We start from the raw sequence: 15,299 nt of genomic DNA on the forward strand, positions 1-15,299 counted from the left end.
AGAAAATCCGCGCGCAAATCATAGCGCGTGACAATGAAATCAAGAACTTTCGAGCCGACGCGACGCGGACGACGAAGGAGCCTAACAAAAGTACCTACAATCATAGGCGGCTCGTGACAAAATTGTATGGCCGTGTTCACTTGAAATAAAACAACGAAAATAGGTACCTACAATAGCGTTAGCAGTACAAAAAAAATGAGCACCACATTATAAATGTCTATTTATACACTAAAAATTATAGAGTATTTCAAAACGAATTCAATTATTATTTAGCAATAATTAGAAAATCCCCGAATTTGCATTCGTGATCGTATTCATAGTGTTTGTCTACACTAATATTATAAAGAGGAAAACTTTGTTTGTTTGTTTGATTGTAATGAATAGGCTCATAAACTACTGGACATTTTACCAATGTTTGCAAGTTTGTGATTACTTTGATAGTTTACCGATTTATAATAATTGTATACTTATATCATTGTTTAAAAATATTCAAACACAATATGATATAGGTACTGATTTATCACTGGTTTCAGTGATGAACTGATGAGTCAATGTTAGCCACAATACTAATCACGAACAATAATGAGTAATAAATTGTTTACAAAAAAAAACATAGTTTCTAAGGTCATTAGTTTTATTTTATTTTATTGTTATTTTCTTTGAACGATTGGAAATGAAATTACTCAATTTTTACACAGAACTTTGATTTATTAGAATTATGCTCATTATGTATAAGATAACGAACGCGAATGCACGACATCTAGCGCGTCAATGTCTAAACATCGCCTTTCGTTTAGACATTGACGCGCTAGATCTGTAATAAGTATATAGTCTATGCGCTAGATGTCGTGCTTTATGTCGTGTTTCGCTTGGCAAAAGTCACGCACACTACTGTAGAAATGTCAAATTTTTCCGGTATTTTACTGTTGTTTTTCTAAGTAAATATTGTAAATTATTGATTAAAAAGGTCGAACGCGCACACATTTCATTATAGAGAAGTGATAAAATGATTAGTTTTAAAGAAATAGTGTCTGTGTTAAGTGTTTAGAGGTAATCAAAAATGTATGGAGGGACGGTCGGAACATCAACCTTAATATTATATACAGAGTAGAGTTAAAAAATGTGTGCTGATCAATTTCTATGTTAGAAATTCAAATTCAAATATGACGCAAATTAATTTCTTCAACTGTATTATTTGTTCTTTATTTTGCTACATTACGTATACGTTACATCTCGTCTGGCCCAATGCAGCTATGATTGTTATTTGTTACTCATTTTAAATTTGTGACGTCACTAACCCCCAATGTCGCTGCACAGGTGACAGCGCTGACCCAGCAAGTTGCGGACGCCAAAAAGAAGGCGGAAGAAGAAGCAGAAGCTGCTGCAGCGCTTGAGGAGCAGCGCAAGAAGTTGGCCAAGGACGCGGAGGCTCTGCACCGCCAGCTCGATGAGCTGCGGCAGGCGAACGATAAGCTGGATAAGAGTTAGTGCCGATATGTTTATTAAATTAATACATACAAACATACGCATGTTATGCACACACGTACAGGCACACGCCTGCATACACGGAAATACACACGCGCACGCGCACGCACATACAAATATATACAAACTCAGTATTAGTATTGTAAGGGTTGTCACAAGTTTTACTATTTGTTTTCATTTTTTTTATGTTTATAAAATCATATTGTGAAATAAGTCTGTAAACGATCGAATATTCGAGTTGACCCCGGACAATGGTAAAATATTTTTTTTATGGATTCAGTACACAAATTCGCAAATATTACCTCGATATAATATAAATGACAACCGAAATAATTTTACTTACCTTTTATAATATTTCTAATATAAATATAATAAACAGGCAAAAAGAAGATCCAAGCAGAGTTGGAAGACACGAACATTGAATTGGAAGCGCAACGCGCCAAGGTCATGGAGCTTGAGAAGAAACAGAAGAGTTTCGATAAGGTGGGAAATAATTATGTGTACTTGATGTTTTGGAGTGTTTGTTATGTTTTAGCACACCTTTGACTGTTGAGTTTTGTTAATTTGATTTATGTATGGAAATTTAATTTTAGGACAAATAACTACCACCACCGCCACCTTTGGCGGTTGATTTTCATGAAAAATTTCTGTATACAAAATTGTCATCATATCACAAGAATGATAAATAAAAATGGTCCCCTCTCTATTATACGCAGCTTGCGTTTGTATTGCCAATGCTAAAAATTAGAAAAAAATTTTTTTACTCGATGTTCTCAACGATTGTTTTGATTGTTGAAAATTCTTACTGATTTCATGAAATACGTATTTTCTAATAAAATGTTCCCTTATTCCAGGTAGTAGCGGAGGAGCGAAGCGTGGCGGAGCGGTACGCGGCGGAGCGGGACGCGGCCGAGCGGGACGCGAGGGACAAGGAGACGCGCGTGCTCAGCCTCACACGGGAGCTGGATGATGCTGCTGAGAAGGTGGGTTTTGAATGAATGAATTAAGGAAGACACCTTATTTGCACCTATACAAAGTTAGTATGAAGTGACGAGGTTATTTTTGTTGTTTGGGCAGGTCTAGGTTGTTTTTTTTTGGTGGGAAAGTTGGTGTTGCATTAATGGCAGGATGGGGTGATGATGAAGTTTATATTGTTGTTGAGTAAAGATGGGTTGGGGATTTCACATGTTATCGAAATATGGTTTATACCATATGAATCTTAAAACAACTGGTCCTCTAGAAATGACGGTCCATCTATTTGAGAATATATTTCTGTGACTCCGCAATTGTATAAATTGTAATTAAATCATGCGCACATTTATTTCAGATCGAAGAGCTCGAACGTTCCAAGCGGCTGCTGCAATCCGAGCTGGACGAGCTGGCGAACACGCAAGGCACGGCCGACAAGAACGTGCACGAGCTGGAGAAGGCCAAGCGCGCGCTCGAGTCGCAGCTGGCCGAGCTGCGCGCGCAGAACGAGGAGATCGAGGACGACCTGCAGCTGACGGAGGACGCCAAGCTGCGGCTCGAGGTCAACATGCAGGCGATGCGCGCGCAGTTCGAGCGCGACCTGCAGGTGGGTTGCGGCTTGTGTTACATGCTTGCAGCTGTAGATTGAGGAGATAGTTCACTGAGGATGCAATAATATGTAATATTGAACGACTATACAACATAATTTTTTATATGAAAAGTTACACCCCGACTTACGTGGCTATCGAGTGTGACGGAGTTAGGTAAAAAAAAATTTTTGAATCTACCCACATTGTATATTATTTTTAATCATAAATTATATTTTTTCGCCTAACTAGGCCAAAGAGGAGCAGGGCGAGGAGAAGCGGCGCGGCATCGTGAAGCAGCTGCGCGACGTGGAGGCCGAGCTGGAGGAGGAGCGCAAGCAGCGGGCCGCTGCGCTCGCGCACCGCAAGAAGTTGGAGAGTGACCTCAAGGACGCGGAGCAGGCGCTGCATCTGGCCAACAAAGTGAGTATATAAATAAAATCAAGGTTTTTTCTCAGCTTATAATATTCTTACATGCTAAATTGTGTTTTTATACCTTTATTATTTAATAATTAATTATGCTGTGATTTACTATAATGATATTATGTATATTATATTTTGGTAGTATTTAATCTTGGCAAAGAGGTTTCACCTTTGACACGTGTTTTCGGTACAGACGCTCTTTTTATTTTTATCTAAAAAAAATGTTGTGTGGTTTTATGAAACCACGGTAAAAGTGAAACTGTTCGAACGGTTCCGAACACTGCTTTGTGTAGCGCATGTCGCGTGACGGTCGGCTGCCGAGTAGGTATACCTACTCGGCAGTCGCAAAACAACCAAAAAGTTTGAGACGATGTAATAAAAGTTTCACTTTAAAATTACTAGACATTTTATGTTGAACGTGTACTTAATTTGATCGTATCGCGTTCCAGGTGAAAGAGGACGCCGTCAAACAAGCGAAGAAGCTGACCGTGCAGCTAAAGGAAGCTGTCCGCGAGGCGGAGGAGGCCCGAGCGGGGAGGGAGGAGGCCGCGGGAGTCGCGCGTGAGGCGGAGCGCCGCGTGAAGGCGCTGGAGGCGGAGGCGCTGCAGCACGCGGAGGAGCTGGCGGCAGCCGAGCGAGCGAGACGGCACGCGGAGTGCGAGCGGGACGACCGCGACGACGAGCTCACCGCCGCCGCCGCCAAGGTGACGTTCTATTGAATGACTAGGCCGAACGTTGGTTTAACGATTAGTTTAGTGAACTCAGCGTCTAAGTAGTTAGCGGATTGTAACAGTGAGCATTTAAAACCCGGCATATTATTGAACGAATAGCGCGTTCATTGAATGACGACAGAATTTACTTTTTCCAAACGTTGACAAAAAAACGATTGCGAGTCGACGGAGCCTCGCTTCGCGGGGATCCTTCTACATCCGCACACGCATGCGCACATATGTGTGGGGAAGGGAGGTGGTTCATGTTGACACAAACAAATGGATGGGAAAGCAGAGGAGTACATGGTGAATACGTCATTAACATCGTAGTTGGAAAAATAATTTCAAAGACTGTTTCAAAATGTGTATCAAAGAATCATAAATTTACGGCGAATGCTTCAAAGAAGTATTCATTTAGAAGTCTTAAAGTATTCGTACCCAACTAATATTTTCGTATATGACTCAGGTTACCCTCCTGGTGGACGAAAAGAAGCGACTCGAAGCGAGGATAGCGGCGTTGGAAGAAGACCTTGATGAGGAGCAGTCCAACAACGAGATACTCAACGATAGGCTCAGAAAGTCACAGGTATGTGTAATTATTACTTAGTACTTATGCGTTTTGTTAAAAATATTAGTATAGCCAAATTTCTTCTCTACTGTGTGGATATAAAGTTGTTTATCAGTAGTTTTTGAAAGTTTAGCAAGAAGCATTCTCACATAATATTAATCATCTCAATAAATCAATAAATTTAAATCTTTTAATCTTCTCAATAAATTTACTCTCTCCAAAGAAGTAAAATAATCATTTTAGGCCCAATCATTTATTTGTTTATTTATTTTATTTTTAAAGTGAAACTGTTATTACATCGTCTCAAACTGTTTGGTCTGTGTAGCGCATGTCGCGTGTATCGCGGCTGCCGAGTAGGTATACCTACTCGGCAGCCGACCGTCACGCGACATGCGCTACACAAAGCAGTGTTCGGAACCGTTCGAACAGTTTCACTTTTACCGTGGTTTCATAAAACCACACAACATTTTTATTTATCTATTTATTTATTGTATTTGTATTATTGCGTGTCTGACATTATGTTCGTCTCAAAATCAAGTTTGCGTAATATATAACAGCTTTGTTCTTATTATTCTTGGTCCAGAACCAAATCGAGCAGCTCACAATGGAGCTAGGTACAGAAAAGGCGGCGACACAGAAGCTCGAGAGCGGCAAGCTGGTGCTCGAGCGGCAGAACAAGGAGCTCAAAGCCAAGCTGGCCGAGCTTGAGACTGCAGGACGCACCAAGACCAAGGTAAGAGAGATAGACAGAATAATCATATTTATTTACAATGGAGACTTACAATATAAAAGTACAAAAAGAACCTGTGAACATGATTTTTTAGTTTTTAAAGTAGTTTATTATGTAATAAATGTGTTGACATGGTTTAATTTAGTTTTTGTCCAAGGTGAAAGTATAAACTATGTTCTCATATAGCAGTTACAGTACGTATCAGAAATTGTACACATTTTTTTTCAAACGACATGCACTTGACTTAGAATCTCGTGACCTTTAAAACCCTTAACATTATTTTAAGCTTATATTACCAAAACCCAACAGTTAAACTACTAAGTTTCTACTGAAACTAACAATGTTTTTACTAAAAGTGTTCCATACGCAAAAATTCGTGTCACATTTTAATTTTAAACGTGTAAAATTTTAAACAGGGTGTGATCACCTCCCTGGAGCTGAAGGTGGCCAACCTGGAGGAGCAGCTGGAGGCGGAGTCCCGCGAGCGGCTCGCGCAGCAGAAGGCGTCGCGCAAGCTCGACAAGAAGATGAAGGAGCTCGCGCTGCAGCTCGACGAGGAGCGCCGGCACGCCGACCAGTACAAGGAGCAGATCGAGAAGGTATTCAATATTCACATTATTAAACAACTAGTCCGCCCGCGTTGTCAAAGAAAATCCCTCCCAGTTCCCGTTCTTGTGGAATTTCTGGGATAAGATAAGCCTTTTTCTGGATATTTCTGGTCAATAAGGGAATGGAATAAATGGTATTGGTACTATATTTTTTCAATTGACATTTCTGTAGCGTGTGGTCGCCACCGGCTGTCGCTGGCCACCAGAGGCTGTGATCTGTGGCACGTGCGCCGTCAATTAATTGTTCACTAAACTAATTATGTGTGTGTTTGTCCGTTTAGATGAACAACCGCGTGAAGGCGCTGAAGCGGCAGCTGGACGAGTCGGAGGAGGAGGTCCAGCGGGAGAAGGTCGGCAAGCGGAAGGCGCAGCGCGAGCTCGAGGACCTGCTCGAGACGCACGAGACGCTCGCGCGCGAGTGCTCCAACCTGCGCAACAAGCTGCGGTGAGTGGGAGCGGGTGGGAGCGAGTGGGAGTGAGTGGGAGCAGTGGGTGTGAGTGAGTGTGCGCGTGCGCAGGTTATACGCGGGAGGAGAACTCGCTCTATCGCCTCTAGCGTTATCAATAGGCATGTGGTGGGGGAGATTCCGCCGTGCTGCTCCAGTTTAAGAAGCTGTGAGATGTTGCGCGGTAAGACAGTGGTTGGAAATAGGTTAAGCAGAGGCAGAAGCAAGAACTTGCTAAGGCTTCAAACGGCAAAGTTATTTTGACTTGGTAGGTTGACTTATTTAGTCGTCAGAGCTATGTACGACAATCACACTGGCCACTATGTACTATTTAGTGATTATTATTTTATTAGGGGATAAATTAATTTAATTTTTATTTATTTACGAAAACAATGTTATTTATGATAACTTATCTATATTACTTGTATAGGCCGACGGTATCGGACGATAGTGACTAGAGGGCGAACAACAAAATGACGAGGTAACAGGGCTTTACGGAATGCAAAACTGACATTCGCACTGCAACTATTAAATATTAAATACAGTTGAAGATATTAAAAATCATACAAAGTTATGTTCATTATTAATAATGTTCTTCGCCAGATAAACTCATGCCCATTTTGAAAATGTTCACTGCTGTCAGTGAAAATGTTCACTGCTTTCTCATCAAAATATCTGAAATAAAGTGAAGTAAGAACACATAATATGCTCACTATTATGGCACCGTTTGTTCACAATAATCAAAAGAAGAACGAGTTAAAAAGCAATCATTTACATCTTAATTTCAAATCAGATATTCATCGTTCCGAGTCAACTCATGGATATCGTCGAGTCATGTACATGTACTAATTAACAACTCACAATCTCATGCATATTTTAACACACTCAAAGCATTGAACCTGTATACTCTAAACACATGCACATAATCCATACTCAGAGAAGCATATTGACGTACATTAAACAACTGGATTCACAATCAATAAGTGTCCAAAGCAAAACTCTGCCTACTCGTATATTAGGCAGAATTTTCATACAATGGACTTTGAACATCATTGCCACGAAATAAGGTGTAAATTTCAATGAATATTTTATAATACATTCTTGGTCAAGTTGTTTAGAGGACGTCAATGGAGATACTGGTAATATATTGTTTTCATCCATTTATGTATATGTAACATACAACAATAAATAAACCATAAAAAAATTTCAACGGATTAATTAAAATAAGTGCGAATGAAGGTTTAGCTTTAAAAAATAACAGAAAGCGATCCGCTTTTATGTATGTGTGTGTTAATTTTGTAACTGTTTGGAGGGTAGAAGGAAAAATGCTTGTGTTTATTTGAGAATCATCACATCTTTATAACGTGTTATATTATGCGTTCACGTTTATTAACATTTCGACATGTAATTTTAATTAAAAAACTTAACTTTCTATCATGTGAAATAATTTTACTTTTTCTGAATTAATCACTAGTTTTAATGCTATCTCTATTAGTTATATTCAAATTAGTAGTTGAAAGAGGCTTTACTTTTATTTGACAAATTATTAATAATCGAACTAAAGAATATTTGAAATAATTGTATTATTTATTTTTTATTGATATTATGAACAGTAATCAGTAATCACTTTCATAAACATTATTAAATCAGGGAATATGTTTTGTGTTACATTACGAACAACTTACAACAATAAGGTACTTATATTGAAAGTTTAATATTTATAGTTTTAGATTTTACGGATAATCTAAAACTGATACATTTTTATTGTTTATCATGTATTGTCAATGTGTACCGCCATGTAATGGGCGCTATTCACGCACCACAAAGGCTTTCGCTAAACTTGACGGAAATTCTGTCGCGGACGAAACGGCAACATGTTGTTTCATACAAATTACAAATAGCACTACGCGAAAGGTTTTTTGAATTTGTATGAAATAACGAATTTCCGTCTAGTATGGCAAAGGCCAAATGTGCGTGCTATTCACTCGCTTACTATAATCGCTCTCGTCTGGTTCCAGAAGGCAAGGCGGCGGTGCGATCGGTCTGTCGGGCGCGTCGTCGTCGTCGCGCGTCAAGCGCACGTCGTTAGCGCCCGGACACGCGTCCGGCGACGAGTCGTTCGACGACGTCAACGACACCGCCAACAGCCTCGAGTGAGCGCCCCACTGACGAGCGACTGCGCTGCGACTGACCGACGACTGCGCTGCGACTTTTTTTTTTGGTGGCGATTTTTTTGCGGGGATCGTTGTATAATTGTCCTCAGCTTGAAGGTTGCGCTAAGAGAAATTTCAACTTGTATTTGTTTTGCATGAAATATTAAATAATGTTGATGGCGATAAACCGTTTTTATTATATTGTTTAGTTTCCGGTATAGTGGCGTAACAGTTGTTTCTTTCATAGTTGTCGCTTAATTATTTTCATGTAAAATTGTTTCGAAAAATTTCACTCGTTTCGTTACGCCATTATTGTTGTATTTAAAATTGATATTAAATTAATTAAGCCGATTCAAATTGTCACTTCTTTTTACATTAGCTACGTTGTGTTATAAACGCAGACAAAAAAATTATGTGAAATTTATTTATTTTATTTAAATCAGTTGCTCGTCTTGTTGTATTGTAAACTTAATGTTAATATTATATCGAGAGTGTGAGGAAAATCGGTATTTACGATTGAAATTGCCCCTTAACTAACCTCAGTCGCTTGTAAACTATTAAATCTAATAGTTCGAGACAAGCGGGAGTAAATGTATAATCGATATATATTTATATTTTAATGTAACAAGCAATAACAATTGTATATACGTGATATTTGAAATTTTGTACGCCTCAAAATGAATTTCTTACTGATTTGATCGTGGACTGGTGCTCAATTTTAACACTAAAAACCTCAATACATTGTGGTATAGACAATTCAGGGTTGCCATAGATGAAATTGTTTATCGATCTTTTTTTTGTAATCTGGTATTTTTGTAATGGTAAGGTTTTTGAAAACACACGTTTCAGTCAGTTCAAATTGGTTCATCCCATACCAGTATTAGTGTCGAAACATTCCTAAAGTATCGAGTTATCACGTCGCGACTTGGTCGGACGATGTTAATTGGTAAATCATTCTATGCGTGATATTGCGCGGTGGTACTGCGAAAGATATTAAAAATAACAGCACAGAGTTAAAATAAACGGCCTGCGCTTACAATTTTTTAATAATCTGTGCAAATCATGTATCACTTTTGTGGCGCCATCGCGTTAATTTTTTTTTGTAATAAAAATTCGATTGTAAAAGTATTAATTATGTGGCAAATGTTTTTCGGTGTTGCATTTATCGCAATTGAGGTGAAGACTGGTGTTGCGACAATATTTTTTATTCATCTGACGTTTCGATTCGATCGTATCCCGACGGAGGTTCGGCTCCTCGTGTATATAAGTGTGGAGTGTTCCACTGAGCGCTTTGTTGCCATAAAATTTTTAAAGCTAGTTGTAAGGAGTCAACGGACGCGTCAGCGAGTGGCCGCATCGTTTTTTATTTGTACTTACTAGGGGATAACCGTTAAAGTGTCGATCGCTGGCGCGTCGTCGGCGGGTTTTTAAATTTTCTCTGCTGGCATCATCGGTCGTGTATTTGTATAGTCGATGGTGCGAGTTCCTCGACCGATGGCGGTTGATATATTGTCTATGCAAACTGATGAATTTTAAAATGTAACGGCCAAAAAGCCGCCATCGCTCGAGGAAACGGCGAACATTTTATACATGTGGTATTATCACTTACAAGTGTGCGCTAGGACCGCTTGCTTTATTTAGACTTAGATAAGACTTAGTTTACATCGTGGCCTTAGGTTCTCCGCGTGGACGCGCCTGACCGTCACGGACGGACTCTAACCACTATTTTATAACGAAACAACTTGTATCTTCGCATTTTATACGTTATTGTACCCCGAGTCTTAATTTTAATGACTTCCTCTTTTTTTATAAAGTTTTTTTCTGAATAATAATATAAATTTAAATGTAAGTAAACCATTGAAGCATAAACATATTTTACATAAATATTATATTTAATTATTAACAATATTGATAATTGTAAAATTGGCCATAGGTTGTAACAAGTTATCAGTTGGTATGCCAATTAAACAATTTTTCATGATTTTTAATATTGATTGTTTTATTTATATTCCCTTCCTCTACTATAAGAATACGTTATACCTACCTATTATTTAGGAGCGATTTTTCAATCCATGGTTAAATAATGTCCGACAAAGTATTACACAATCATATGAAAATTACACCCGTAAAATGTGAATACACGGGCAATGGATCATATTTTTGAAATGGTTGTATAAAACAATTTAAATTCTGTCCTCAATTAATGTGCTTGTCAAAATTGTACTCGAAAGAAATACAAACATGTGGAAGCAAAATCAAGCTTGTCTGCAATATTTTAAGGTGTATTCATAAAATACACCAAAAGCACATTTTTAATGATGATTTGATTATTATACATAAAATAAACTCATTTGAATAATTAATGATTTACAAAGCACCTAAAACTCCACCCAGGTTTTGAGGAATATTGTGTTTAGTGACAGAAATAGTGGCAATGCTTTGCTAATTGAAACCATTTCGATAAAAAACTACGATATATCGCTTAATCCATACAACCTCATTCTAGATTTCTCGCTAGAATTCCGTTCAGAATAAATAGGTAATAATAATACTGACTATCTTGTCTCAAAGTACCTCTCGATTTACACGTATTAGTTCTTATTTAGGTATCGTTATAAATAGAAAAGAAAAACAAAAGTTTTGACATTCCAGTAGGGCCAAATGAAATTTGAATAAATACCTACGTGCAGAGAAATAAGTAAATAACACCCTTCATAAGCATTACCAATTATTTACCTCCCGAACTCTGTTTATCGGTCTCTTCAGTCTTAACCACGGAACCGATTTGTAAAGATTCGATTCGATTTGAAATCTGGTACAGAGATAGCTAGGATAGGATAGATAATCCTACGGGGACGGGAACTATGCGGGCTTTTCTTTGAATGCACGGGCGAAAAGCTAGTTTTCTATATGTCTCAAAATGTAGATCACCTCTCAAAAATTAAAAACCTTAGATAAAAACAGTATAATTATTGTTTTTAACGTTTTTTGTTTTGCGATTATTCGACCATAAAAACCATGAAGGAACTGCATACGTTATGAAAAAAATGATATCTTTGAGCTGAGTTAGTATTCGAATAACCTAATGTAACTTATCAAGTATCGACGGCCTTTTTAAGTTTGCTTATAGTCCGGGATACATCGCCCATTTTTGCAAGTGATTACTATCAAGCTAATTTTTCGTGATGAGCTTTATTTTGATGAGATGCCCAATAATTTCATGTACAAAACTCTCGATTGTGGTAGCTACCAGAGGAAACAAGGATAAAATATTTTGATTTGATGGTTCTCAAATATTAATTACTAACTGAATGTTTTTTTTGTTCAATCTCAAGATAATTATCTAAATTATTCGAAAAAATATTTGTCCTACAAAATCTATGGTTTGATCAAAGAGTCCCCTTTTCCAATGTGTATCGATAACGAAGTCATCATAAATGATTACTAACCAGCTGATTTTTTTATTTTCACTTATTTAATACTTATATAATTCAACAGACATATTGTCCTACAAATTGCGTAATAAATATTTGAGAACCGTCAAATCAAAAATTTTTATCCTTGTTACCTCTGTAAGCTACCACAATCGAGAGTTTCGTACATGAAATTATTGGGCATCTCATCAAAATAAAGCTACTCACGAAAAATTAGCTTGATAGTAATCACTTGCAAAAATGGGCGATGTATCCCGGACTATTACCCTATGTTAAGTCAATACAAATTAAGAATAATAATCAGCTTTTAGTATACTTTATTAGATACGATGAAACATGTTTATTTTACATAAATCTATCTTTCTTATATATAAAAATGAATCGCAAAATATGTTGGTAAGCGCATAACTCGAGAACGGCTGAACCGATTTCGATAATTCTTTTTTTATTATATTCCTTGAAGTACGAGGTTGGTTCTTATGTAGAGAAAACGTAAACATGTACCACGGGCGAAGCCGGGTCGGACCGCTAGTCTTCTTATTATATAAAAATGAATCGCAAAATGTGTTGGTAAGCGCATAACTCGAGAACGGCTGAACCGATTTCGATAATTCTTTTTTTATTATATTCCTTGAAGTACGAGGTTGGTTCTTATGTAGAGAAAACGTAAACATGTACCACGGGCGAAGCCGGGTCGGACCGCTAGTCTTCTTATATATAAAAATGAATCGCAAAATGTGTTGGTAAGCGCATAACTCGAGAACGGCTGAACCGATTTCGATAATTCTTTTTTTATTATATTCCTTGAAGTACGAGGATGGTTCTTATGTAGAGAAAACGTAAATATGTACCACGGGCGCAGCCGAAGCGGACCGCTAATTTTGAATATTTTATGCGTTTAATTCTGCGTGTTTTGTAAGCAAGCTGGCTCCCTTGCGCCTGTCGCTGTCAGTTGTCACATAATTGTCATTTGCATTGTGTAATGTGTCATCAGTCATAATTCATATCCGTTTGTTTAGATCGAGATTCGAGTTACGAATTGCGATTTGCGGTAAATCGCAAATTCGCAAGTTCAGGGAAAATTTAGCAGTTTATTGAACTTTGTTACTTTCCTAGGTGTATTCATCAAATCAACTTGTTGCAGTTTTATGTAAAAATTTCAATTACAATTTTATTCTCATTACAATGTCTGACGAAATCGATGAATATTTTGAGGCTGCGCTAGAATTAGTGAAAACTGCGGGAAACCTTATAACAGAATTCAGAGATGGCTGCAATGTCTTCGAACAAAAGTCTAGTGATATTGATTTAGTCACTGAGGTGGACAAAAATGTAGAAAAGACGTTAATGGATGGACTTGCTAAGAAATTTCCATCACATAAGTTTATCGGCGAAGAATCCGTCGCTGATGGAGCTAAATGCATTTTGACTGATGATCCGACGTGGATTATCGATCCTGTAGACGGCACGTTAAACTTCATTCATGGATATCCACAAAGTTGTATTTCTTTGGGCCTCGCGATAAACAAGGAATGCGTCGCCGGAATTATCTACAATCCAATTCTCCAACTATTATTTAGTGCAAAGAAAGGCAAGGGTGCCTTTTTGAACAATAAACCGATTCATGTGTCCCAAACTAAAGAGTTGAGTAAGGCACTGGTGTCTTTTGAAGCTGGAACTTCACGGGACCCTGAGAGACAGAGGGTTATGTTTGAGAATTTCAAGCTTTTGGTTGAGAACGGACATGGAGTGAGGACAGTCGGTTCTGCCGCATTGAACATGGCTAATGTGGCTTTGGGTGGTAGCGATGCATACTTTGAGTTTGGTATTCATGCATGGGATATTGCTGCAGGAGATATTATTGTTCGGGAAGCTGGTGGAGTCTGTATAGACCCAGCTGGGGGACCATTTGACATCCTCTCTAGGAGAGTGCTGTGTGCATCGTCTATTGAACTTGCCCAAGAAATGAGCAAGGTTCTAAATCAATACTATCCAGAGAGAGATTAATGATAGAAAAATGTATTTTTTATTCAATTATTGTGTTTTAATTGAATGTTTTGTTATTTGTGTTTAATTTTATGTTACCAGTGTGTACAAATTATATTTTGATAATGACTTGATTTGTTACCATATATCATTTCACCTATTCTGTCATGTATCTTGAATATTTTATAATAAGTGTTATATTTATGAAATGAAATAAATGTATTTATTTGTGTATTAGTAGTACTTAAACATAAAATTTGTACCAGGGTTTAAATAAAAATGCAGTTTCTATTAAATAATTTTATTCGTTGTCACTGAAGTGTAACATTTTACAAATTGTAATTAAATAAGTTTCAATTATGAATGTGTTATTATTATAAATAATGTTGAAATAAACATTAGCAAGTCAATTGTCTTTTATTTTTAAATTAATGTTAAAAATATCTTATGTCGGTGGAGGCTATTCTTAATAGAATGTAATATATTACACAATTATTAAAATTCAACATTGAATGCAAATGTAGAAAAATTAAGATTAATGTTTTTATTCTATAAATGCATTATCTGTTTGGAATGTATTTGAAATATTTCAAAAAGCTTAAAATTCCAAAATAGTGATATTTTGTACTTGCACTATGAAATACTTAACATATTAAAATAGTACATAGTAGTAGGTATTATTTAAATATTAAAGACACAGTATAATATAATAACAAGTTCCATCAGTCAAAATGGTAAATTTAATACCTCAGTCAGGATAAGAGTCAAGTCAAATATTAGTTTCACGTCATTATGGTCAACTTTAAAAATTGAGTCGTAAATAGGTCTTTGTATAGTCAATCATCAATGTAAGTCGGCAAGTTTATTTGTCAATAGTCAGTAATATTATGTTCGACATGTCGCTTTGAAATCCATAGTCAGTATAGTCAAAAGTCCTGTCATTTTACCAATATAATTCTTTAGTAGAATTAGTAAGAGAAGTGATTAGGTTTCTGTCCTGTGTTAAATCGAGTAATCTTTTTTTTAATGGGTAACTATCAAACCCATGGTCAGGTCAGTTGAGAATTCGTCAAGAAAGTTCGAACTAAGTCATAGGGTCATCGTGTCAATCATTTTAAGAAATGTTAGTCATAGTCATTAAGTTATAACTCATTTTAGTCTGGTTAGCATCAAATGTTACGTAATGTCAGGTAAGTAAAA

The 15,299-nt window shown here is 37.1% G+C and overlaps 2 protein-coding genes across 4 annotated transcripts in view; both read left to right on the forward strand.

Moving 5' to 3' along the window:
- Positions 1–10,667, forward strand: part of zip (myosin heavy chain 10) — an 81,639-nt gene extending 70,972 nt beyond the window's left edge. Inside the window, exons 18-28 of one of the 3 annotated variants that reach the window (XM_090104256.1) lie at positions 1,318–1,483; positions 1,865–1,968; positions 2,340–2,468; positions 2,813–3,061; positions 3,294–3,464; positions 3,914–4,168; positions 4,641–4,760; positions 5,326–5,475; positions 5,889–6,071; positions 6,362–6,525; positions 8,548–10,667. In XM_090104256.1, coding sequence (XP_089960382.1) covers positions 1,318–1,483; positions 1,865–1,968; positions 2,340–2,468; positions 2,813–3,061; positions 3,294–3,464; positions 3,914–4,168; positions 4,641–4,760; positions 5,326–5,475; positions 5,889–6,071; positions 6,362–6,525; positions 8,548–8,683 — 1,827 coding nt within the window. In that variant the 3' untranslated portion in view covers positions 8,684–10,667. Of the gene's footprint in view, positions 1–1,317; positions 1,484–1,864; positions 1,969–2,339; positions 2,469–2,812; positions 3,062–3,293; positions 3,465–3,913; positions 4,169–4,640; positions 4,761–5,325; positions 5,476–5,888; positions 6,072–6,361; positions 6,526–6,956; positions 7,000–8,544 lie in introns of those variants that run through there. The other 2 variants (XM_090104257.1, XM_090104255.1) reach the window with 2 other exon arrangements.
- Positions 10,668–13,146: 2,479 nt separating this feature from the next.
- On the forward strand, positions 13,147–14,687 carry LOC149906258 (inositol monophosphatase 1). The gene has a single exon (XM_090104261.1). The coding sequence runs from the start codon at positions 13,299–13,301 to the stop codon at positions 14,118–14,120; it is 822 nt and encodes a 273-aa protein (XP_089960387.1). The 5' UTR covers positions 13,147–13,298; the 3' UTR covers positions 14,121–14,687.
- The last annotated feature ends 612 nt before the right edge of the window (positions 14,688–15,299 follow it).

The sequence above is a fragment of the Colias eurytheme genome, chromosome 8 (genome assembly GCF_061535395.1).
Source record: "Colias eurytheme isolate Ceu_HAF_F1 chromosome 8, ilColEury1 Martin Lab GWU primary, whole genome shotgun sequence".
Classification (NCBI taxonomy): domain Eukaryota; kingdom Metazoa; phylum Arthropoda; class Insecta; order Lepidoptera; family Pieridae; genus Colias; species Colias eurytheme.

Coding starts and splice junctions, on each gene's coding strand:
- LOC149906258 (XM_090104261.1), top strand. CDS start 13,299: ATGTCTGACGAAATCGATGAATATTTTGAGGCTGCGCTAGAATTAGTG.